Source organism: Phocoena phocoena, chromosome 5 (genome assembly GCF_963924675.1).
Source record: "Phocoena phocoena chromosome 5, mPhoPho1.1, whole genome shotgun sequence".
NCBI lineage: Eukaryota > Metazoa > Chordata > Mammalia > Artiodactyla > Phocoenidae > Phocoena > Phocoena phocoena.
Window position 1 is genome coordinate 103555035 of NC_089223.1, and position 25148 is coordinate 103580182.

The following is a 25148-nucleotide window of genomic DNA, read 5'->3' on the forward strand; positions in this document are numbered from 1 at the left end:
AATATCTTTCATATATAATACATATATTATATATAATAGATACAGATTTTATATCTATGTACATACGGTATATAAGGAAGAAGTCATTAGATAGGTTAAAAATAGAGATAGATTACAGTATAGGAGGAAAAAATAAATTGATGACGTGAATTATCTTGGCATTAAGCATTTAGAGACTATGAATATTTGTTAAGGATATAGTAGATTTAGGACATGGTTCTGTTTCTGACCAACTGATTTCCAAGATTTTCTACCATTGTGAAAATAATTTTAATGATAATCTTGTCTATACAATATTCTGAATATTTCAATAATTTAAAACCATGAATTTTAACTGAATATTTTCATAGAGAAAAATGAGAAAAAGTTACCCTAATAGAAATCCCCATTGCCAGGGAAAATTCATAAGGAAGTGGGAAACAACAGCAGTTGAACATGCCTCTATGAGGCATGGACCCATAGACAATCTTAAACAAACTCCTTTCAAATGCTTCAAAGCCTGAAATATAAACATAGTCACATTTAGACAAACCTATACTGGGCAATAAGAAAATTAGTTTAAGCAAATATTGAAATACATTCCAGATGTCACATTGGGCTTTAAATGCTAATGCAGCTCATTTTATGTCATCATATATTAGATTATAAACTATTTCATAGTTTATAAAACACTTGTATTTTAATTATTAAAAATGACCTATTTCTCTGTGATTAAATAACTATTTCTACCTCCCTTAATCTTCCTAGTAAATAGTATAATGAAAGTAACCTGTAGGTTTACCTCCATCAGTTAACTTGTAGGGATGAACTGTTTGATTAGCAGTAATAATTATGCCAAAAGAGAAAATCACTTAAAAACTGCATAATTAACTGAAAGGGAAAACTTTAAAATTTTCTTATTGGTTCAAATTTTCTACTGGATAATACAATAAATTATCACTGTCTATAATTATTTATGCTCTTAAGATACTTCCACCAGTCTTATATATTTGCCACGTTTGTTATATCCTGAATAGCTGGTATATTCATGAATATCCATCTTTAAAAACCCCAATAGATTTATGATCCCTAGACAGTAATATTTTAAGAAATATTTGAAAATATTAGCTTTTACAAAAATGTAAAGATAATCAGGAAAAAGCTCTGTGGGAAAAAATCATGAAACAATAGTATTATTGAAATTCTTAATCATTCTGAGAAAACAAAACCAAAGCAATAACCTTTTACAGGATGACCTTATCCTTTGTTAACAGAAAAGTAAATAGTTCTTCACAGAAGAGCCACAACTCTAAAATGATACAAATGTTGCATAAGGAACATTTATCTCTATGTAAATAATTAAAGATTATCTCCAATAGAGATCTTATATCACAGAGATTTCTTTTCATATCAGTAATATAACCAGAAGTAGAAATTAAGGTGTCCATGTTTCTACAAAATCTTTGTTCTTTGTCTTAGTTTTGCTCTACCTGGAACAGCTGTAAGAAAAATTCTGCCTCTTTTTCTTTTCCACCAGCCTCTAATATTGAAAATAACTATACTCAAGGTATAATTGGAAATCTACCTGTGGATCGAGTCCAAGCCCAGCTTGCACTAGAATAATGGTAAGGGCAGTGTTTCTTAAAGTTGAAGACATTGTGTTACTAATATAGACGTGATCACTGAGGAATGGAACATTCCTAATGGTAAAACCAGCCAGTAACATCCCTTAGAAGAAAGAAAATAAACCATGTCTGATTCAGTTCATTTTCCCAAGAGAGAAAACAGAAATGTTTAATTTCCCTTCTTCAAACACACTATGTCTCTCGCTACTTTGGTGAAGGGCAGGTTACATGCAAGTAGAGGGAACAGCATAAATCAAGGAATGGATATAAGAAATGATATATGTCAATGGGGTGCAACAAGCAATTCAGTATTGCTGGAACATAAAGGAGTAGGATGGGAGTGGGGAATGGGCTGGAGGGGCCAGATCATGGAAAGCTACCCCTACCCTCTACCCTCCCCTGTTTTGGCAGAGTAAGGCACCATGGGAAAGTTTTAGGCAGGAAGTGAGATAATGAGTCTTGTATCTTCTATGTGATGGCCTTGGCAAATTAGATAGACATAAAACTGAAGGAGATACCAGATAGAAAGCTCTGCCATAGTCCATGGAATGGTTAGAAACAAAGAGGCTGAGCTAGGACAAAAGCGGAAGTTTTGGAGAGGAGGAAAAAAGATTCAGTAAATACTTGGGAGGTGCTGAATGGGTGTTTTGAACACAGAAAGGGTGTTAGCGTTAAGCGAGAGTGATTACCTCTATTGACAGTAACTAAATATTTGAATGTATTGAATACTTAGAAGATATAATGCACTTCTGATAGAAGTTCTTCCACTAATTTTCCTCTGCCTGGAGAATTATAATAATGGTGATGAAGAAATAGGGGGTACCATTGTTTAGGCAGGTGATGCATTGATGAATATACATAGTGGAGATGCTCAAACAGCTCACCCAAAACTATAAAACCTTTTGGTGCCCTAGTCACTATAACATTTGAATCTTGTAATTGTATTTGAATTAGGTTATCTACAGAAAAATTCAGTTTTTTTCAAATTTTTCCTTTTCTACAATATATGTAAAGTTAAGTAAAAAATGTCCTATTAAATGATAAAGCAACAAGAATCATATACTGAGTATATTTAAAGTATTTTAAAATATATTTCAGGAAAAATCTGTGTGTGTATAGAGAATAAATACTTCTATAAACAAGCTATATTTACACATATATAATAAGTACACATATAAAAAAGCTATATAGATCATATTACATTGAAATAGTTCTAAATTATATCTACTCTGACTAGAATATAGTCATAATTTACATGTGGTCAATGACAAAAAAATGAGAGCTAATTATTCACTTACCAAGAATAGGGGGAAGTTGAGGCACTGAAGGTATTCTAATGATTTCCAAAAGTTTCCCACCAATAACAGCACCATAAAAGATAATTAACAGTCCAAATAAACTTCCATCAGGAAGAACTTCAGGGCCTGAGAATGACCAGGTTACACACCATACCATAAAAAGTATAGCTCCTGAAATATAAAAAAGTGCATGTCTATATATCTACCTAGACATAGATATATACATATGAGAGGAATTTGATTTCATCGAATATATTAATAGCCAATCCTATATAATGATACATAATGTACACTAATGTTGCTTGCTAGTGTGGTTAAAGAAATGTCTGTTTAACATATATTCCAAAGTCCTTGTCAATCTAAAAAAAAGTATTTTTATTAAAAAATAGTTTTAAACTATATGTGAATCCTTTAAAGTGCTAAGCTTTCTCATAATATATGACATTTTTAAAATGTCATGGCAATATGAAGAGATTTACTTCATTTTATATTTTAAAGTAGATTTTTCACCAGGAATATGTTTTGTTGTGATGAGTTCTCAAATTTATTGAAGATCATAGTGGAAGTGTGCCACATTTTTTTTTAACATCTTTATTGGAGTATAATTGCTTTACAATGGTGTGTTAGTTTCTGCTTTATAACAAAGTGAATCAGTTATACATATACATATGTCCCCATATCTCTTCCCACTTGCGTCTCCCTCCCTCCTACCCTCCCTATCCCACCCCTCTAGGTGGTCACAAACAGTGTGCCACATTTTTTCATGGCAGCAGACTAAGTATTTGTATTGAAAGGATAACTCAGTTGATGTTTGGGTGTAAATTATTAAAGGGGACAAAGGCTGAGCAAAAAGTAAACCTGGTCTTTGAGAGAATGAAAAGTATCTTAGATTATGTATAGGAAGTAGAGGTGGACAGGATGAGTAATGATAAGGTAGTAGACATATTATTTCTGTCAACTAGGTACTAAGGAAAGTCCCTACTCACAGAGGGAATTCATAGGTTTCTATAAAGAACAGAAGGTGATACTGCAAACTGCCATCTGCAAATTAAATAGCTACCTTCATTTACTATGAATCATAATTTCTAATGATTTTTTTCAGGTCCTTGAAACAGCTTAAGTGTATTCTTTAGCTGTGACTCCTTTTTGGTGCACCAATCTGTCAAGGGTAAAAGAGGAGAATTTTGACAAACTCAAGACAGGAAGTTAGAAACAAGATTCTTGTCCCCTCCTCTCTGACTGTAACCACTCCACAAAATTGGAATACTTAAAGGACTGAACTCTTACTAAAAGAATGAACCAGAAATTATTATTCTACTGACAAAGGGAGAAGACAAAGCAGATTGTTTGTCTTAGCTGGTCTCTGGGTGGCAAAATCACTTCTGAGAGTTCATACAGGCCTCAACTAACTTATGTTTGGGGCTCAAATCTACATGATTTGTATGGTTTAGGAAGCCCCAAACCCTGAATTTGGAATAAAATGTATCTTCCCATGGAACTATGCCTAGGGCACTTGGTAGATGCTAGTTCAAAATATCACTAATAGACACTCCTGATTCCAGACTGCATAAAGTCTCAAAGACAAACCCCACTGAATCTGAATTTATAATAAAAACTTACAAAATAAGAAGTAATCCCCATGAACAAAAGTTGATAGATACAACAAAGAATGGGCTTAGATATCCAAAAACTTCAGCTAACAGAACCAGTAGATAGCCAATATAAAATATGTATTTTCAAAGAAACTCAAGACAATTAAAAAAATACTTAAGACATAAGAAAAGAAATACCTGGAAGCATTGTAAAAGACTCAAATACAACATTTAGAAAGAAACCATAAATAATTACTGAAATTTTAAAAATCACTAGATACCTTAAACAGCAGGCTAGATACAGCTGAAAAGAGAAATATGGTAAACTGGTAGATATGAGGAAATTACCTAGAATGTAGCATAACAAGAAAAATGAGATGGAAAATATGAGATATTTAGATTTTGGAAAAGATGTAAAATATATCTAATAGTAATTGCAGAAACAGAATAGAAAGAGTAAAAAAGAGACAATATTTGAGAAGAAAATTGGCTTAACAAATTTATAGAATTGATTAAAATCATAATCAATTCTGTATTGATTTGGACACAGGAAGTAAAATAAATTCTCACCAGGATTAAATAAAAATAAATAGATACTTAGACACAATGTTGAGAAACTACAGATCAGCAAAAACAAAAATAATGCCTTAAAGAATCTAGAGGGAAAAATATAGATTAGTCATAAAGAAATAAACATTAGAGCAGATTCTCAATTCTCAACAGCAACAACAGAAGCTGGAAGATAATGAAGTAAGGTCTTCAAAATACAGAGATAAAATATCCAATGTTGAATTCTGCAGCAAGTTAAACTATCATTCCAGAAAAGGACAAATGAAAGATATTGTCAAGCAAATATATCTAAGAATATATTCCATTTTTACTGGCAGAAAAACTATTAGAAGATATGCTTTAGGAATAAGGACATAGGACTATAAAGGAAGGAAAAATGAACAAAAAGAATTGTAAACATGTAGGTTGGTCTAAACAAGTGTTTGATTGTATAACAAATACCCAATCAAAATTGCTAAATCAGGGGACATAAAAATAAGTTGGATATAGGATTTCCAACAATGATAACATGAAGAAGTTGACAGTTTATTTCAATTAAAAAGTCTACATATAAAACTGTATAAAATAATAAAAGCAACCATTTCAGGACCTTGAAAACTGACCAAAGGCAGTTATCAAATTGAGAAGCAGTTATTCTTGAAAAAAAATGCTAGAGTTTTGGGTAGGATCACTGAGAGTCTGAGGCCTTCCTGCTTGGGATTGCTACCATTCTTCTCACCCTTCTCCCCCACTTCAGCTCAGTTGGGAAAAACTAGTTATACCAGCATGGAGTTGGAAGTAAAAACCAGCAGCTTTCCTGCCAGAGGAGGTGGAGTGGATTTGATATGGAGTGGAGGCAGAAAACCCATGACCTTGCTGGCTAAAAGTGGCAGACTGGTTTGGGAATGGACAGAGAAAACATGCAGTTTTGCTAGTTTGAGGTTGCAGTCCAAGTTGAGGCAAGTGGCAGACCAGCCAAAAATGTGACTGGGAGATATTGGATATGAAAGAGGTATTGAATGGTTGAAATAAGTTCTCTACATATCCATGGCTAGTTGGGCAAGTATGCAAATGCAGGGAAGACTCAAGGAGTATGGCAAAAAGAGAAAAATGATGTGAGATCTGAGTACTAGCAGCAACTTTAAATGCATTCTTCAACCCACCTACAGATCACCTGGCAGAGGGTGGAAGACTTATTGGCCTGAACACAATGTCTCTTGAAAATCATTAGGTGAATACTAAGCTATGCAGACAAAAGGGAAACCGCTAGGAAGATAGGCTAACAACAAAAAAATAAACAAACAAAAAACTGGTAAGAACCATTGGCTGCTACAAACCATGGGGCAGGTTAAAATCCATAGTTTAAGTACACGTGAATTACCAAAATAACAATAATAATAACAAGAAAAACCCTAAAAAATAAAACTGAATTCAAAGTTGCAATAATGTGTAATTAAAATGTTTAATTTTCAACCAAATTTACTAGATGTGCAAAGAAACATGAAAGTATGATACATACTCAGGAAAAAAGCAATCAAGAGATATTGAGTGAGTCCAGGTGTTGGATTTACAAAGTGTTCAAAACAGCTATAATAAATATGTATAAATAATTAAAATACGATAAAAAGGTGTCATTTAATAGAGAATATCAATAAAGAGATAAAATTTACTTTAAAATGAAAATGGGCATGAGAGAAATGGGTGAACTGTTTTTGTTTAAATAAATTGAATTTTAAAAATTATAAGAGATTATCTAATGCAGCTCCATAACTTTAGGCAGGCCAACTTCCATTTTTTTAATAAAAGAAAATCTAGAATTGAAACGTACAACAACTGAAATGAAAAATTCACTGGAGAGGTTCAACAGCATATTTGAGCTTGTGAAAGAAAATATCAACAAACTTGAAAATAGATCAATAGAGATTAATCAATCTGAAGAACAACAAGAAAAAAGGAATGAAGAAAAACATAAACAGAGCCTCAGATAGCAATGGAATACCATCAAGAGTATTAACATATGCATAAGGGGAGTCCCAGGAGGAGAAGAGAGAGAGATAAAGGGGGAGAAAATATTTGAAAATATAATGTCCAAATTTCCAAATTTAATGAAACCAAAGACAGCCAAAGACAAAGCAAAAATCTTGCGAGTGGCAAGAGAAATGACTCATTACATATGGGGACAATAATACAATTAATAGCAACATTTTCATCAGGAAAAACGGAGGCCAGAAGGCAGTAAAGTGACATTTCAGAAGTACAGGAAAAAAAAAAAACTGTCAATCAAGAATGCTATACCCAGTAAAACCATCCTTCAAAATGAAGCTTAAATAAAGACATTCTCAGACAAATAAATAAATAAATAAATAAATAAAGAGAACTCATCTTTGCTGTGGAAATACTAAAGAAAATCTTTAAGTTGAAAGGAAATGACACAAGGTAATTTGAACCAATAAGAAAGAATAAAGGGCACTGAAAATGATAAATAAATGTCTAAGTATAAAAGATTGTGTATATGTTTTTCTCATTTCATCTCAATTTTTTTTAAAAAAGCTTAAGATTTTTAAAAGCAATAAGAATAACAAAATATTGTTGAGTTTATAGTATATAGAGGTATATTGGCTCAAAGCTGCTATATAATACCAAATTACGTCAATATTAAACTGAAGTAGACTGTAAAAAGTTGAAGGTGATTATGGTAATTCCTAGAGAAACCATTCACACTAAAGCCTCTAAAATACAGCTAAAATATTAACAGAGAAATTAAAATAATACACTAAAAATACTTGGTTAAAACAAAAGAAGCAGTAGAGTAAGAACAGAAAAATAAAAAGACATGACAAATAAGAAATAATGCAATGGTAGACATAAGTCTAACCATATCAGTAATTATGTTAAATGTGAATGGACTAAAATCAAAAGGCAAAGATTGTCATAGTGGATTAAAAAAATATCCAACTATATGGTGTCTATAAGAAACACACTTCAGGTGAAATGAACAGGCTAAAAATAAAAGGATAAAAAATATATACCATGCAAATGGTAATCATGAATTAAAGAGGTAAACGCAAGGGGATTACAACATGTCTTAAAGTAAATAAAAATGAAAACAGAATATATCAATGTTAAAGGAATGCGATGTGTGTAGAGGGAAATTTATAGGTTTAAAAATATATTAGAAGGAAATAAATAATCTAAAATTGACAATCACAACATCTATCTTAAAAAGTTAGAAAAAGATAAGAAAGCCAAATCAAAAGTAAGCAGGATGTATGAAATTAAAAAGATTGGAGTAGAAAATAATAAAATAGAAAATAGTAAAACACTAAAGAAAATCAATGAAACAAAAAATGGATTATTTGAGAAGGCCAACAAAATGGATAAATTTTTAGCTAGAGTGACCAAGAAAAGTGAGAGAAGACACAAACCACCAAAATCAGAAATGAAAGAGGAAACATCACTATAGACCCTACAGAAATTAAAAGAATGTTAAGGAAATATTATAAACAACTTCAAGCTAAAAAATTAGACAACTTAGATGAAATAAACAAACTCCTAGAAAGACATAAATTACCAAAACTAATTCAAGAAGGAAGGAAAAATCCAAATAGACCAATATCAAATGTTTGCTATTTAAAAAATAAGAGTACTGTATACAGAACAAGTTTAGTTACTATGTTACTGGGAAGAGGGAGTAAAATAAGATGGAATTCAGTTGATTTAAGATACAAAGATTCTTTGATTTTACGGTGTCCACCCAGATTATATCTGAGGTGATAGAGAAATTTGGGCTGTAAGGTTACTCATGAAATTGCAGCTCAATTCCTGAAAGAGAAAATAAAGGGGGTATAGTACAGGAATGATCTTCTAGGAGATGGATCAAAATTTTTTTTCAGTAAAGGATCAGACAGTAAATCTTTTCAGCATTGTGAGTCATATTGGCCTCTGTTACAAATACCCAACTTTGCCATTTTAGCACAATAGAACTTTATAAAACAAGTAGGGGACTGGATTTGGTCTACGGGCTGTAGTTTCCCAGCTCCCATTTTAACAGCTGAAGTAAAAAATTATACCTGGATGTAAGTGAAGAGGAGACTGCTTCAGGCAGAAAATTACTGTAAGGGACCTATGATGATTTCTCAGGTTCTATTCTTCCTAAAATCTTTCTTCCAGCTACAAAATTTTTCTCTGCCTCATATATTTTTTCCTAAAGTTAGTAATATTTCATGAAATTTTACTAACCAGATATTTATTAGCATAAATAAGCACATTGTTTGAAATTAATCTTTTTGCTGTCTTGCCCAACACCAACCTGAGAGCTGATAAACTAAATGAATGAGAGTTTTGATTAAGTGAAGGAAGAAAAGGACATAAGAACAAAACCAAGCTAGTTCAAGATGGCAGACAGGGCATATAAAGCTTAACTGAAATAAAAGTATAGAAATATAAAAAGGAAAAAACATATCGCCATGAAGAGAATTAGGGGAGAAGAGATAGTTGTTGTCACACACATCTGGGAGGTGAAAGCAGATAGGACCAGGTTGAAGGATGGAAACAGGTAGAGAAAGCTGCAGCCTTAAATATGCGAGGTACCTACAAAAGAAATCCATTTGACAATAGAAACTGGAGGAAAATCTGAACTTAGAAATAGTATACAGCTAAAGGAGGAGTGAGAAAAGGGGCCTAAAAAAGAGAAATTAATCAAGGGTTTGTACATGGTACAACAGCATCAGTCAGCAGTTCTACTCTCTCCATTCCTGTGCTTAGAAACTGCTAACATTTATCATACTTTTAGTCATTGAATGGATTACCTAAGGGACAGCTAAAGCTTTAAGAGTGATTGTTGGAGGTCCAGAGTGAAAACAACTCATTCTGGCATGTGGAAAGTCCACAACTTCATAGTCAGCTCTATGTCCATTCACCACAAACTAAAGCCCATCAGTCAATAAAGCTTTGTCCTGCCCTGTCCCAGGCAGAAGATGGTCTCAGAGGGGGGACCTGACAACAGGTCCTACCTTCACAACAGCATAGTATATCTGCATAAGCTATTGAGACCTTCCTTCTTAAGTATCAGACAACTGAGGATCATTAACATAAAACAAAACCCAGCAGCAAGAAAAGGAAAAGTCAAGCAAAACAAACTGAAAAACTTTCCTCAGAAGAAACCGATAATTTAGGGACCAGAATGAAATAAAACAAAAATTTTAAATTATATTCTCAGAGATTTTAGAATTTACATAAAATAAGAATAGAATACCATATGAAAGGAAAAATTAGAGAACAAAAAAGGGTTCTTGGAGATAAAATAAATATGATTGCTGAAATGAAAAACTGGAAAAATGAAAAACTGAAAATGAAGTAAAGAAATCTCCTAGAATGGAAAGCAGCATAAAGTGGTGGTAAGTATGAGATAAAAACCAATCCAGGTCATCCAACGTCTGACCAGAAAAGAGAATAAAGAAAAAAAAAGGAGGGGAGGGGGGAAATTATCAAGGAAATAATATGCAACTTTCTTAGTGTTCAGGTTGAAAAGGTCAACTAAATGCTCAAGACGAAGCATGAAAAAAGAACCGTACCTACACTTATCACTGTAAAATGTTGCAAAAGCAAAGATATAGAGAAGATGCTAAAATCTTCTAGATACCTTGAAAAAAGCCATTTCCAAATGAATCATAAACAGATTTATATACTATTTCTTAGCAGCAACTCTAGATACTAGAAGACAGCAGATAAACCCTTCCAAAATTCTATGAAAAATTATTTCTAATCTAGAATTATATACCCGACTAATCAAATGTGAGAGCAGAATAAAAACATTTTCATATATGTGAGGTCTCTGAAAGTTTAGCTGCCATGTATCCTTTTTTTTTTGGCACTTACTTGAGGGTGTATGCTAGCAAAACCAGGAGGAAACCAGGAAAGATGAAGGATTTTAATCTTGGAAACAGTGGATCCAAACCAAGAGGGCATTGAAAGGAAGCTCTAGGACGACAGTCTTCCACAGACCTAGAAAACAGACACATAGGTGGAAGCAGAAAAGGATGTCTCTGGGAGGAAAGTCTCCAGGAATAAAGAGGACTTCTTAAAGTTTATAAAACTATGAAGACAGTAAAAAAAAAAAAAAAAATCAGTGATTGCCAGGGGATTCCAGGAGGAGGGAGGAATGAATAGCTAAAGCACAGGAAGTTTTTAGGGCACTGAAACTATTCTGTATGATACTGTAATGGTGGATGCATATCATTATAAATATGTCAAAACCCGCAGAACACAAAGAGTGAACCCTAATGTAATTTATGGACTTTAATAATAATGCATAATATTGGTTTATCAATTGTAACAAATATACCACACTAATGTAAGGTGTTAATGATAGGGGAGACTGTGTGTGTGTATGAGGGGGTAAAGGGTTAAATGGAAACTCTCTGTACTTACCACTCATATTTTAGGTAAATCTAAAAAAATTGCTTTAAAATGCTATTAATTTAAAAAGAAAAAACCTATGAAACAATATGAAATGGTGTGACATATGTATAATTGAAGTCCCAGAAGAAGAGGAGAGAGAGAATGGAGCAGAATAAATATTTGAAGAGAAGATGACTTTTCAAAATTGATGAAAGACAATACACAGGTCCAAAAAGTCTAGTGAAGCCCAAGCAGGATAAATACAAGGAACAGTATGCCTAGTCACATTATAATTAAACTGTAGAAATCAAAGATGAAAAGAAAAAGTTTAAATCATCCAGAAAATATAGTCAAATTACATTTAGAGGGACAACAAGAATTATGCTGGCTTGTCATTGGAAATAAAGGAAGCCAAAAGACAATGAAAGAACAGCTTTAAAGGGCTTAAAAGAAACAGGGCCTGTGAACTTGAAGTCTATACCCAACAAAAAATATACTTCAAAAATAAAGGTCAGAAAGAAGAACAAAGGAGGTATCATGTGTGCTGATTTCAAACTATATTACAAAGTTATTATAATCAAATAGTATGGTATTAGCATAAAAACAGACACATAGATCACTGGGTCATTTGTTATTCTGGAGTCCAGAAATGAACTGATATATGGTCAACTAATTTATGACAAAGGAGCCAAGAATATACAATGGGGAAAGGACAATCTTTTCAATAAATGGTATTTGGAAAATTGAACAGTCACATGCAAAAGAAGGAAGCTGGACCTCTATCTACACTATACATAAAAATTAACTCAAAATGGATTAAAGACTTGAACATAAGAACTGAAATCATAAAACTTTTGGAAGAAAACATAGGTATTAAGTGTTGATATTGGTGATGAATTTTTGGATTTGACACCAAAAGCAAAGGCAGCAAAAGTATAAAAAAAAAAAAAAAAAAAAGGGTGGGGGGTGGGGAGTGGACTACATCAAACTAAAAAGCTTCTGCACACCAAAGGAAACCATCAACAAAGTGAAAAGGCGACCTACCAAATGGAAAATATTTGCATACCATATATATGATAAGTGGTTAGTGTTCATAATATACAATGAACTCATACAACTCAATAGCAAAAAAACCCCAAACAATTCGATTAAAAATTGGGCAGAGGATCCGAATAGGCATTTTTCCAAAGAAGACATACAGATGGCAAACAGGTACATGAAAAGATGCTCAGCATCACTAATCATCAGGGAAATGCAAATCAAAACCCAATGAGGGGGGCTTCCCTGGTGGTGCAGTGGTTGAGAGTCCGCCTGCCGATGCAGGGGACACGGGTTCGTGCCCCGGTCCGGGAAGATCCCACATGCCATGAAGCGGCTAGGCTCGTGAGCCATGGCCGCTGAGCCTGCGCGTCCGGAGCCTGTGCTCCTCAACGGGAGAGGCCACAACAGTGAGAGGCCCACGGACCGCAAAAAACAAACAAACAAACAAAAAACCAGTGAGATAACACCTCACACCTGTTAGGCTATAGTCAAAAAGACCACAAGTAATAAATGTTGGCAAGGATGTGGAGAAAAAGGAACCCTCATGCACTGTCAGTGGGAATGTATATTGATGTAGCCACTATGAAAAACAGAATGGAGGTTCCTCAAAAATTAAAACTAGAACTACCATAGGATCCAGTAATTCTACTTCTGGGTATTTTTCCAAAGAAAACACTAATTCAAAAATATGTAAGCATCCCCCTGTCCATAGCAACATTATTTACAACAGCCAAGATATGGAAACATCTTAAATGTTCATCAATGAATAAATGGATTAAAAATGGTAGATACATATACATATATATATAGTACTATATATAGTATATATATGTATATATAATGAAATATTATTCAGCCATAAAAAAGGAGAAAAATCTTGACATTTGCTACAACATAGATGGACCGACCTTGAGGGCACTATGCTAAGAGAAATAAGTCAGACAGAGAAAGACAAATACCATATAATCTCTCTTTTATGTGGAATTAAAAAAAAAAACAGTCAAGTTCATGGATGTAGAGAACAGACTGACGGTTGCCAGAGGCAGAGGGTAAGAGGGTGGGTAAATGGGTGAAGGGGGTCAAAAGGTTCAAACCTGCAGTTACAAAATAAGTCATGAGGAAGTAATATACAGCATGGTGACTATAGTTAGGAACACCGTATTGTATATTTGAAAGTTGCTAAGAGTAGATCTTAAAAGCTCTCATCACAAAAAAGAATTTTTAACCATGAATGATCGACTTATTGTGGTGATCATTTTGCAATATTTACAAATATCAAATCATTATGTTATGCACCTGAAACTGTTATATGTCAAATGTACTTCAATTTTTAAAAAGGCCAAATTAGATATTTTCAGACAAATAAAAGCTGAGAGAATTAATTACTAGCACAATTACACAACAAGAAACATTAAAGGAAGTTTTTTAGGCTGAAGGGAAAGAATCCCACATGGAAGCCCAGATTGCCAGAAAGAAATGTAGAGAACTAGAGAATGTAAACATGTGAACAAATATAAGGGAATTTTTTTAAAACTTAAAACAAAGACTTTTGTTTTTTTAAAGCAAAAATAATAAGAATGTAGAAGTAAAATATATGATGAATCTAGCACAAGGGCAGAAGAGGGATAAAGAAAGTCATACTGTTGCAAGACCTCTCTATGTTATCTTGATGTGAGCGATGGTTTTCGACAAATGTATACATTTGTCTACATTCATTGAGCTGTGTACACTTAAGATCTGTGTACTTTGTGGTATGTTGACTATAATTCAATAAAGTACTATTAACAACAAAAATTTTAGGAGATGATGGAGAGTTTGGAAAAAAACAGGAGTATGATACAACAAACAGTGTAAGCACCCCCCGCCCCCAAATTTTGGCAGTTATGGACAAAACTGCTATAAACATTTGTGTGCAGGTTTTTGTGGGCATAAATTTTTAGCCCATTTGTGTAAATAATATCAAGGAGAGTGACTACCGAATCATATGGTTAGAGTATATTTAGTTTTGTAAGAAACTGCCAAACTGTCTTCCAAATTGGCTGTGCTATTTTGTATTCTTAGCAGCAATGAATGAGAGTTCCTGTTGCTCCAAATCCTCACCAGCATCTGGTGTCAGTGTTTGGGACTTCTGGCCATTCTAATGGATATGCAGTGGTACTTTGTTGTTTTAATTTGCAATTCCCTAATGACATATGATGTTGAGAACATTTTTATATGCTTATTTGCCATCTGTATATTTTCTTCAGTGAGGTGCCTTTCAAGGTCTTTTGCCCATTTTTAATCAGGTTGTCTGTTTTCTTATTGTTGAGTTCTAAAAGTTCTTGGTATATTTTGGATAGTTCTTTATCAGTTGTGTGTTTTGTAAATAGTTTCTCCCAGTTTGTGGCTTGTGTGCTCATTCTCTTGACATTGCCTTTCACAGAGTGGAAGTTTTTAATGTTAAATAAGTTCAGCTAATCAATTATTTCTTTCATGGATTGTGCCTTTCCTGTTTTGTTTTGTTTTTAAGTAATCACCATAACTAAGGTCATCTAGATTTTCTCCTATGCTAACTTCTATGAGTTTCACAGTTTTGCATTTTACACTTAGGTCTATGTCCCACTTTGAGTTAATTTTTATGAAGGGCATAAGGTCTGATCTAGATTAATTTGTTTTGCATGTGTATATCCAGTAGATCTAGCACCAGACTACCTTTCTTCCATTGGGTTGCCTTTGCTCCTTTGTCAAAGCTCAGCTGACTATGTTTATCTATTTCTGAGCTCTCTATTCTGTTCCATTAATATATTTACATCCTGTTCACCAAATTATACTCTCTTGATTATTGTAGGTTTATAGTAAGACTTGTAGGGGAGTAGTGTCAGTTCTTCAATTTTGAATTTTTCTCCTTCAATATTGTGTTAGTTATTCTTGGTCTTTGCAATATCTATATAAACTTTAGAATGAATTTGTCGACACCATGAAACAACGTGTGGGGATTTTAATTGGAGTTGCATTGAATCTATAGATCGAGTTGAGATGAACTAATTTCTTGACAATATTGAGTCTTCCATGAATGTGTAAAATCTATACACTTATTTCGTTTTTAAATTTCTTTCTTCAGAATTTTGCAGTTTTCCTCATATAGATATTGTACACATTTTGTTAGATTTATATGAAGGTATTTCATTTGGGGAGTACTAGTGTAAATGGTGATACGTTTTTCATTTCAAATTCCATTTGTTCATTATTGGTAAATAGGAAAAAAAACCCTGACTTTTGTATACTAACCTTGTATCCTGCAACCTTATTATACTCACTTTTTAGTTGTTGCAGATTTTTTCCTCTAGATTCTTTAGATTTTCTACATAGACAATCATATCATGTGTGAACAAAGGCGTTTTATATCTTCTTTCCCGGTCTGTATGCCTTTTATACCCTTTTCTTGTCTTACTATATTAGCTAGGACTTCCAGTACAATATTGAAAAGGAGTGGCGAGAGAGGGCATCATGTTCTTGTCCCTGATCTTACTGGGAAAGCTATTTCCTCACAATTAAGTACGACGGCAGCTATAGATTTTTAATTGATGTTCTTTGTCAAGTTGACAAAGAACTTGTAATTTGCTGAAGTTTTTATCATGAATGAGTATTGGATTTTGTCAAATGCTTTTCCTGCATCTGTTGATATAATCATGTGATTTTTCTTCTTTAGCTTGTTGATGTGATGGATTACATTAATTCATTTTCAAATGTGAACCAACCTTGCATATCAAGGATAAATCCCACAAGGTTGTAAAGTATACTTCTTTTTATATGTTGTTGACTTCTATTTGCTAATATAGAGAATTACAACAAATTGAGAATTTCTGCATCTATGTTCATCAGAGATTTTGGTTCGTTTTCCCCTTCTAATGTCTTTAGTTTTGGTATGAAAGTAATACTAGACTCATAAAATGAGTTGGCAAGCTACCCTCTGCTTCTATCTTCTGGAATAGATTGTAGAAAATTGATATAATTTCTTTCTTAAATAGTTAGTAGAATTCACAAGTGAAATCATCTGAGTCTGATACTTTCTGTTTTGGGAGGTTATTAATGGTTGATTCAATTTCTTTTACTGGTATAGTCTTATTCAGGTTATCTGTTTCTTCTTGTATGCATTTTGGTAGATTGGGTCTTTCAAGGAATTGGTCCACTTCTTCTAAACTATCAGATTTGTGGACATAGAGTTGTTTATGATGTTCCTTTATTATCATTTTAATGCCCATGGAATCTGTAGTGATGTTCCCTCTCTCATTTCTGATGTGTGATTTATGTTTTCTTTTTTCTTAGTTAGCCTAGCTGGAGGCAATCAATTTTACTGATCTTTTCAAAGAACAAGCTTTTGGTTTCATTGATTTTCTCTATTTCTTGTTTTCAATTTTATTGATATCTGCTCTAATTTTTATTATTTCTTTTCCTTTGCTTACTTTGAATTTATTTTGCTTCTTTTTCTAGTTTCCTAAGGTGGAAGCTTGGATAACTGATTTTATACCTTTCTTCTTTTCTAATATATGCATTCAATGCTATAATTTTCCCTCTAAGTGCTGCTTTCAGTGCATCTCACAAACTTTGATAGCTTGTATTTTTATTTTCATTTGATTCAAAATATTTAGAAATGTCTCTTGAGGTTTCTTTTTTGACCCATGTGTTATTTACAAGTATATTGTTTAATCTCCAAGTATTCGGGGATTTTCTAGCTGCCTTTCTGTTAATAAATCATACTTTTAAGTCCATTGTGGTCTGAAAGTTTATGTTGACAAATCCACAAGCTCAGATTCTTTCCTCATCTGTGCTTAGTCTCCTAATGAACCCATTGAAGGCATTCATTTCTGTTACAGTATTTCTAGCATTTTCATCTCTCTGTTTACATTACCCATCTGTTCTTACATGTTGTCTACCTTTCCACTGGAGTCTTTAGTATATTAGTCAGAGCTGTTTTAAATTCATGGTCTGATAATTCCAACTCCCTTGTCATATCTGGGTCTGGTTCTGATGCTTTCTCCGTCTCTTCAAAATGTGTTTTGTGCCTTTTAATACATTTTATATATTTTTGTTTAAAGGGGAACATGACGTGCTGGTAAAAGGACCTATGGTAATGTGAAGGTAGGTTGTAGGGGGGAAAGAAGAGTTCTATAGTCCTATGATTAGGCCTCAGTCTTTTAGTGAGACTGTGTACCCTGGGCTGTAAATTTCACAAGTTCTTTTCAGGTTTTTTTTTCTTTTTTCACCCCCTTAGGTTGTATGGTATGGTTAGAGAGGGCTGGAGTTGGGTATTTCTCTTCTCCTTAGTTGGTTAGGCTAATAAAGTCCCCACAGGTTATACACTGATAAAACAGTTTCTCTTGAGGGCAGGTTTTATTAAGGACAGGATCTCTGTTGTATTTCACAGTGGTTACCATTTCTCTCTCCCTGACAGATGGCTCTTGGAGGTACAACTCACAAAAGGATGTCCCCCAACACCATGACTGGGCTCCTCCTACAGTTTTTAACTCTCAGACTTGCCCACACTGAGCTTCCAACTAATTGACAAATTTCCTACCCTCACTACTGGTTCCCGCAGAGGTTTCTGCTCTAACTTATGATTCTCTGTATCAACCTGTCTCTAATTTGGGGGGCAGTAATTTGCCCTGTGACCTCACTTCTTCGATGGAACTAAGAAGAGTTGATGATTTTTCAGTCTGTTCAGCTCTTTATTTGTTGTAAGGATGGAGTGATGATGCTGGACCAGAAACTGGAATTGTCTGGGATATTATTTTTGAGCTCTAAACTTCCAAGACTGCTTGCTTTATGAAACTAGTGGTAAGATTTTAATGGAGAAATTTGGTTCCAAGATTATTTGAAAATCATAGTTGGATGTATAATAAAGCTTCCCTTTCATTTATTTAAAGGAAAAATAACTTAATTGAAATAAGTTAGTACCTTTATTCAAAGTAAACTAAAAAGAAACAAAAAAGGAGCAATAGCCTAAAACTTAAACTTATTGTCCTAGAGTATCCATTTCTTTGTGATTAGGGAAGCCAACCTCCAAGTAAGATATAAACAGTGTGATTAAAAGTGATGAGACTGATTTCTACATGTGGTTGAAAGTTTAGATTTCTTATTTAATTTAACCTGTGTACACTGCAGGATTGCTGAATTAAACATGACTTGTTGACAAACCGCAGCTCTATTTCTTTCTATTATCCAGAGTATACACTCTTTTAAGAGTTTGTTTAGTTTGAAAATAGGGTGTGTATGTGAGAGGGAGAGAGAGAGACAGATTGAAAAACAGAGTACAAGAATATAGACCCCCAAGATAGAAACATGAAGCTCCTTTTTCCTATGAATTTCTCTAAATTTGCAAAATCAAAAATGAAGGAAAACAAAGGGGGAAACCAGTTATAAGTATCAAAGTTTGCTGTTATAAAACTCCTCAACTAGTTTCTGAGCAAACCACAGTCCTCAACCTCAATGGATAATCTTTGGTGACCAATACATTTCCCTCTCTTCCACATGCACCGGCCCTACTTCTAACAACTGCTGTATAGAAACTGCCCCCTAAATAAAGTCATGGGGATGTGTATGTGAGACCTATGTGCAAAAGTTATATTTACAAAGGAGTCCAGTCACTTACATTGGCAGACGTTCAAGTTTACTTTAGATTCAGGGCATTAAAAATACTGATTTTAATTAAAAAGCAACTTTTGCTAAATGAATTTACTACATCAATTAATAAAATTTTCAGTTTAAAGTTAGCAAGCAGCAAAGAAAAACAATGTAAACTTCAAATACTAATGCTTCATCATATTTTAATCTAATTTTTGTTTTCTGTGAGATCTGTACTTCTAGAAGTCAAACTCTCTCTCAAATTTAATCATCTAGAAATCTAGGGGAAAATAAAACCTTCTATAAATATTTGGTGACAATGAGATGCTTTAAAATTTTAGTGGGAAAGCAAATCCTACACAACTCTTTAAGACAGCATAAAATCTGGGGCTTAATTTAAATAAGAACCTTAATATTGGCAGAAGTATAATGTCCCTTCTAGCTACTTAAAACTAAATGTCAAAAGTAGGTTTTAAATAAAAATCTTTCTATCACTTCTGTTTCTAATTTCCAAAATTTAACATAAAAAGTCATGAAAAACATTAAAATATAGATCTGTTAAGCAATTATTATTTTTGACAGATTTAAGGAACTATTTCCTCTTTGTCCACCTATTGCTTGTAAATAGGGCTGCTCATCTGATCTGGAGTGTATAGATTAAGCAGTGTCTTTGTTGGCTTGTATTTTAATACTTATCAAATATATCTCTCATTTTCTATCCATTTACATATCTTATTTCACATACCACTTGTAATAGTTTTATTCAGTGTTCCTTGTGGAGGACAAGAACGCTTCTTTTCCATCTGTGGTTTTGTTTCCTCTGTGTTTGACAAGACAGTTTCCTTAGTTTCTTCATGTTCATTAGTATCACTAGCTTTGAGGATCTGAAGTAAAAACAAGAAAGTCTTTTAAGAAATATACTTGTACAATTTTATGAATGTAAGAGACAACCAAATTTCATAATTAAATTCATATTATTACTGTGAACATGGAGAATTATACATACAAAATAATATTCATGCTCTATATCAATAGGTATTTGGGGAGGTAACAACGGTGTATTTTGTAGGGCACCTTGATTTAGCCTTTTGTAGACCTGTCTCCCTGCCATATTCATTTGTGATTTATGTATACTGAATAAGTACGCCTGTAGTGCAGGCAGAATAATTAAAACTGTCCCTACTTAGTCTAACTCCCAAACATCATTCAGAAAAACTTTTGTAGAATTAAAATGCAACTAAATTGGAAAGGAGGTGAAATATAATTTAACTTGGATTCATTTCATTTAAAAATTTATATAACAAAGAAAAATGAGAAAAAAACAGATCAAGCTTTCAGAAATTCAATGTTCATGCTTTTTTCACTACTATTTATAGATAACATATTTAGATGGTTTATGGGTATACCTCAATCTTCCAGTATTTAATGGTAATTAGTCTAATAATGAAACTGCTGATTTAGGGGGAAAAAAGACACCTTTAGTTTGTGAGACTATTGAAAGGCTTCTCCCAAGGTAAAACCCAAACCAAAACAGAAGATTAAAAAGAAACAGAACAGAATAGTTAACCATGGAATAGCGATATTCAAACATCCTTGCTGTTATCATGATGCATGTGTGTGTGCATATGCATGTACGTGTGTGGACATGCAGGCCAATGCTTTGAGTGTATTGATAATATTTTTGAGTGCAGTGGAGAGAGAACATCACATTGTCACAAGAAATGGTAACAAAGGCTAGAGAGCTTGGACAGAATAAGGAAAGGAAGAGGAAGCATTTAATGACTAGGGAGACAGAGGCACCATAGCAGCTGGTGTAAACGAATTATGTAGCTCTTTAAAATCAAAGTTCTTTAAACCGGATCATGATTAATCTGTTGGAGTTCTGATATAGAGACCTTTTTCTGGAAAGTCTGTCACTATACAAAAGGTTCAGGGTAAAGACACAAAGGTGAGTTTTGATTAGGGTGGGTGAAAGGTCACATACAATAAAACCATATTATTTTAAGTTTTATTATTTCAGAATTTATAATAAATTTACATAGAGTAAGATGAAGTCTTTACAGATAAAGTAATTAGGATCAATGGTGAATATTTTAAACATTTTTTCAAAAGGACTTTTTTGGCCCTTAAGAACTGTAGAAACCTCTATTTAAAAAATAAACAATTTAGGGGCCTCCGTGGTGGCGCAGTGGTTGGGAGTCCACCTGCCGATGCAGGGGGCGCGGGTTCTTGCCCCGGTCTGAGTGGATCCCACATGCCGCGGAGCGGCTGGTACCGTGAGCCGTGGCCGCTGGGCCTGCGTGTCCGGAGACTGGGCTCCGCAGCGGGAGAGGCCACGGCATTGGGAGGCCCGTGTACCGCAAAAAAAAAGAGAAAAAATAAACAATTTATAATTCTAATTATGAGCAATTAATATTTAGTAAAACTAGGTCAACAAAAGGTCTAATGACTTACTCTACATACTTGCAAAAATAAAAACCTGGGTCTGCTTCGAATGTACAGCACAACATTTTAATTAATTTAGATTTTTCTTTACCTCTTTTACTCTAAACTACTAACTTTATTCTGGACATGGCAAGAAATAGTAAGCCAAATTTTCATTATTCCTAAAATCTGCCTCTTTGGTTCCAAAATAATCTATAGTCACCCCTTCCATGTTTCCATTCCTTTTGCCCATTTCTTGGGACATATTAAAACTAGTTATTTTTAAATGACCACTTTTTTTTTTTTTTTTAGCCTGAATCATTTATTTTTTAAATATCCAGATAACACATGATCATGTTAGAAAAACAAAAAATATAGATAAACAGAAAAAAATAAAGTCATTCCAAATCCCACTATTCAGAGTTAACCATTGCTAACATATTGATATATATTTATCTAGAAATGTGTGCGTGTATGTAAAAGAGAGAGGGAGACTGAGAAAGGGAGAGAGAACATGTGTGTTATTTATTAATAAAAATGTAAATATACTAGTGTTCCATAACCTGCTTTTTTACTTAACAATATATCATGGATATCTTTCACATTCAATAAGTATAGGGCTATGAATTCATTTTCTATGGTTTCATAGTATAAAATGACCACTTCTCACTTTTAAACCAAACATATAAAAAAACCTATTAAACTTTAAAAATAAATTTTAGCATCAGATTGTTTTCATGTCATATGTTACAATATAGTTTTAATATTTTACCTGAGGAGTTGTAGATGATTGGATGTTTTTATCCTCCAAATGTTCATTTTTTGGATCTGTGGTGTACATGCTAATGTTTAAAAGTAATTTGAAAGAAAGAAAAAAAAAGGACTATAAGTCCATCTGAAAACAAACACGGTTAAGTGGGATTAATTTTTAAATAATTTTTTAGCATAACGTTTCACCACAGTCAAGTCAGATATCTTTATAGTAAAAACAGTCCAAATATTCATTTTAAAGTTATTAACCAAAGTCATGTGCATAAATTTTAAAAATCATTATCACAAAACAATTTAATACTTCTCAGTAGTTCATAATCCTGGGCCGTATCTTAAAAGCATATATCAAAAAACTTAGTTCTTTATTTCATGCACTGAAATAATATGTTTGAGCTAATTTCCATCATTGATTTACTCTAGTCAGTCAACTCCTGCATGAGACTCCAAAAAAACTTTAAATGAAATGTGATCAACTACATTAAGACCTACATCTATAAGCATGCTGTCTTTATACATGGTCCATTAGAAAGGTCTGTGGGTTCAACATCAAGTAAAATAAAATAGGTTTTATTCTGAATAAGAACGAACTAGGAAAAAACAGTGAACTAGAACCATATCAAGAGGAGAATTAGTTCTGGAAACATTTATTTTAAAATATCTGTTGTTTCTACCTTCTCTGTGGTCTTTGCTGCCTTTGAGTAGAGGGAGAGTATCTTTGCCTTAAAAATATCTTTCAATTCTTGAGTTACTGTTGAAGACAAAATTAAAGATTTCAAGTTTTAATTTTTAAGTACTTGATAATAATGTGCTTCAAGTATCTATATTTTTTTAAAGGCAAGCAATTTTAATAATGAAAGTTTTTAATGAAAAGGTACATTAACATCTGAGTACCTACCATATGCTGGGTGCTTACATATATTGTCTCACTTTATGAAGTAAAATATTACTGTGTAAAATCCTATAAGGAATCATAACTGAATTTATGATATTAAAACAGAAAATAAGTTATTTTTAAAAATTTGATGAAAAAATGAGATCTCTAAGTCCTTTTAAAGTAAAACTCCATGTTAGTTAAAGGGAATATCAGAATTATTAGAATGACTACATGTTAGCTGTTAGACCAGAAGCTAAGTATTAGTAAGCCCTATGAACAAGGAATGTGGGTGAATCATGTAAGTTGTTTCAGGTTCTGAAGGGACAGGCTGAGGGTTAGCACCATTAAAAAATCTGAACTCCAGTACACAAGAGTCAGGGCACAAAGTTCACCCACTCAGTAAGTTCTGAATGCCTACTCTTCTGGACTCTGAAGATAAAAGCAGCAAAACAAAATGGGAATATAGGTTTCTACTCTCATGGAGCTTATATTCTTGTAGCGGGGGAGGGAAAGACAATAAACAATATTTTCAGACTGCAATTAAATACTGAAGAAAATAAACCAGCATGATGTCACAGTGGTCAAGGGGACATTTCAACTGCGACTTGAATGAGGACAAATTGTGAGTCATAACTAGGCAGATGGACTAGGAGCATGCAAACGTAACATCAAGAATCATACAAGGGGCTTTCCTGGTGGTGCAGTGGTTGAGAGTTCGCCTGCCGATGCAGGGGACACGGGTTCGTGCCCCGGTCTGGGAAGATCCCACATGCCGCGGAGCGGCTGGGCCCGTGAGCCATGGCTGCTGAGCCTGCGCATCCGGAGCTTGTGCTTCGCAACGGGAGAGGCCACAACAGTGAGGGGCCCGCGTACCGCAAAAAAAAAAAAAGAATCATACAAGGAGAGATATCAAGAAACCAGGCAGCTTATTTTAAGATCTGCAACTATGTCATGATTAGGATGGCAGGACTTGGGATCCAGGGGAGCAAACAGTGCATTAGAGCTTGAAAATCTAGATAAGAGGTCTGAATAATAAATTTAATAGGTTAGGAGCTATAAGAGAAGCTTGATACTGTGTCAAGCAGTATTTGTGCCTGGCAATTACTCAAAACTCTCTTTACATATTTGCCAAAAGTGGAATTGGTAGGTGGTAACTACCAATTAGCATAGTAACTAAAAGCAAGAACTTTGAAGCCGAGATAGAAGTGATTTACTTCCCTAGGCCTCAATTTCCTTATCTGTAAAATAATGATATAATATTGCTTAATTTATTGGTTATTGTGAGGATTAAATGATATAGTAACAGCTGACACAACTTGGACTGTTAAACACAACAGGAATTATCTCATTCGATTCTCACAACTCTACGAATTATTTACTATTATTATCCTTATTTTACAGATGTTGAAGCTGAGACCCAGGAATTTTAAGTAATTTTCCCAAAGTCACACAGCTGGCAAGTAGCATAGTTGGAATTTGAACCAAATACTCTTTAGTATTATTCAAATACTTATTAACCTTGGCATCATCTGTCTTTTTCCTTTTAGTTATTCTGGTGATACTGCATTATGGATTTAAGTTGCATTTTCTTGATGACAAATATATTTCATATATTTATTGGCCATTTAAATATCTTTTTTAGTAAAGTATCTGTTTAACTCTCTTGCCCATTAAAAAAAATGTATTGCCTGTATTGTTCTAATTGATTTGTTGGGAGTTCTTTATCTATTCTAGAATGGATCTTTTCTTGAATATATAAATAGCCAATATCATCTCCTGCTCTGTGGCTTGCATTTTCACTCTGATGATGTCTTTGAATGAACAGAAGTTTTTACTTTAATTTAGTCCAATTTGTTCTCTTCTTCCTTTATGGCTGGAGTTTTTATTGTTTTAGAAATCTTTGCCAACCCTGAGATCATAAAGATATCTCTTTACATATTCTTCTGGAAGCATTAGTGTTTTGCCTTTTACATTTAAGTCTATGATCCATCTGGAA

The 25148-nt window shown here is 33.5% G+C and overlaps 1 protein-coding gene across 1 annotated transcript in view; it reads right to left on the reverse strand.

The window, feature by feature from the left end:
• Nucleotides 1-22348, reverse strand: part of SLC9B1 (solute carrier family 9 member B1) — a 46227-nt gene extending 23879 nt beyond the window's left edge. Inside the window, exons 1-5 of the mRNA XM_065877460.1 lie at nt 22280-22348; nt 19829-19967; nt 2903-3073; nt 1565-1707; nt 372-499 (exon numbers count right to left, since the gene is read on the reverse strand). Coding sequence (XP_065733532.1) covers nt 372-499; nt 1565-1707; nt 2903-3073; nt 19829-19967; nt 22280-22348 — 650 coding nt within the window. The remainder of the gene's footprint in view (nt 1-371; nt 500-1564; nt 1708-2902; nt 3074-19828; nt 19968-22279) is intronic.
• Nucleotides 22349-25148: the final 2800 nt, after the last annotated feature.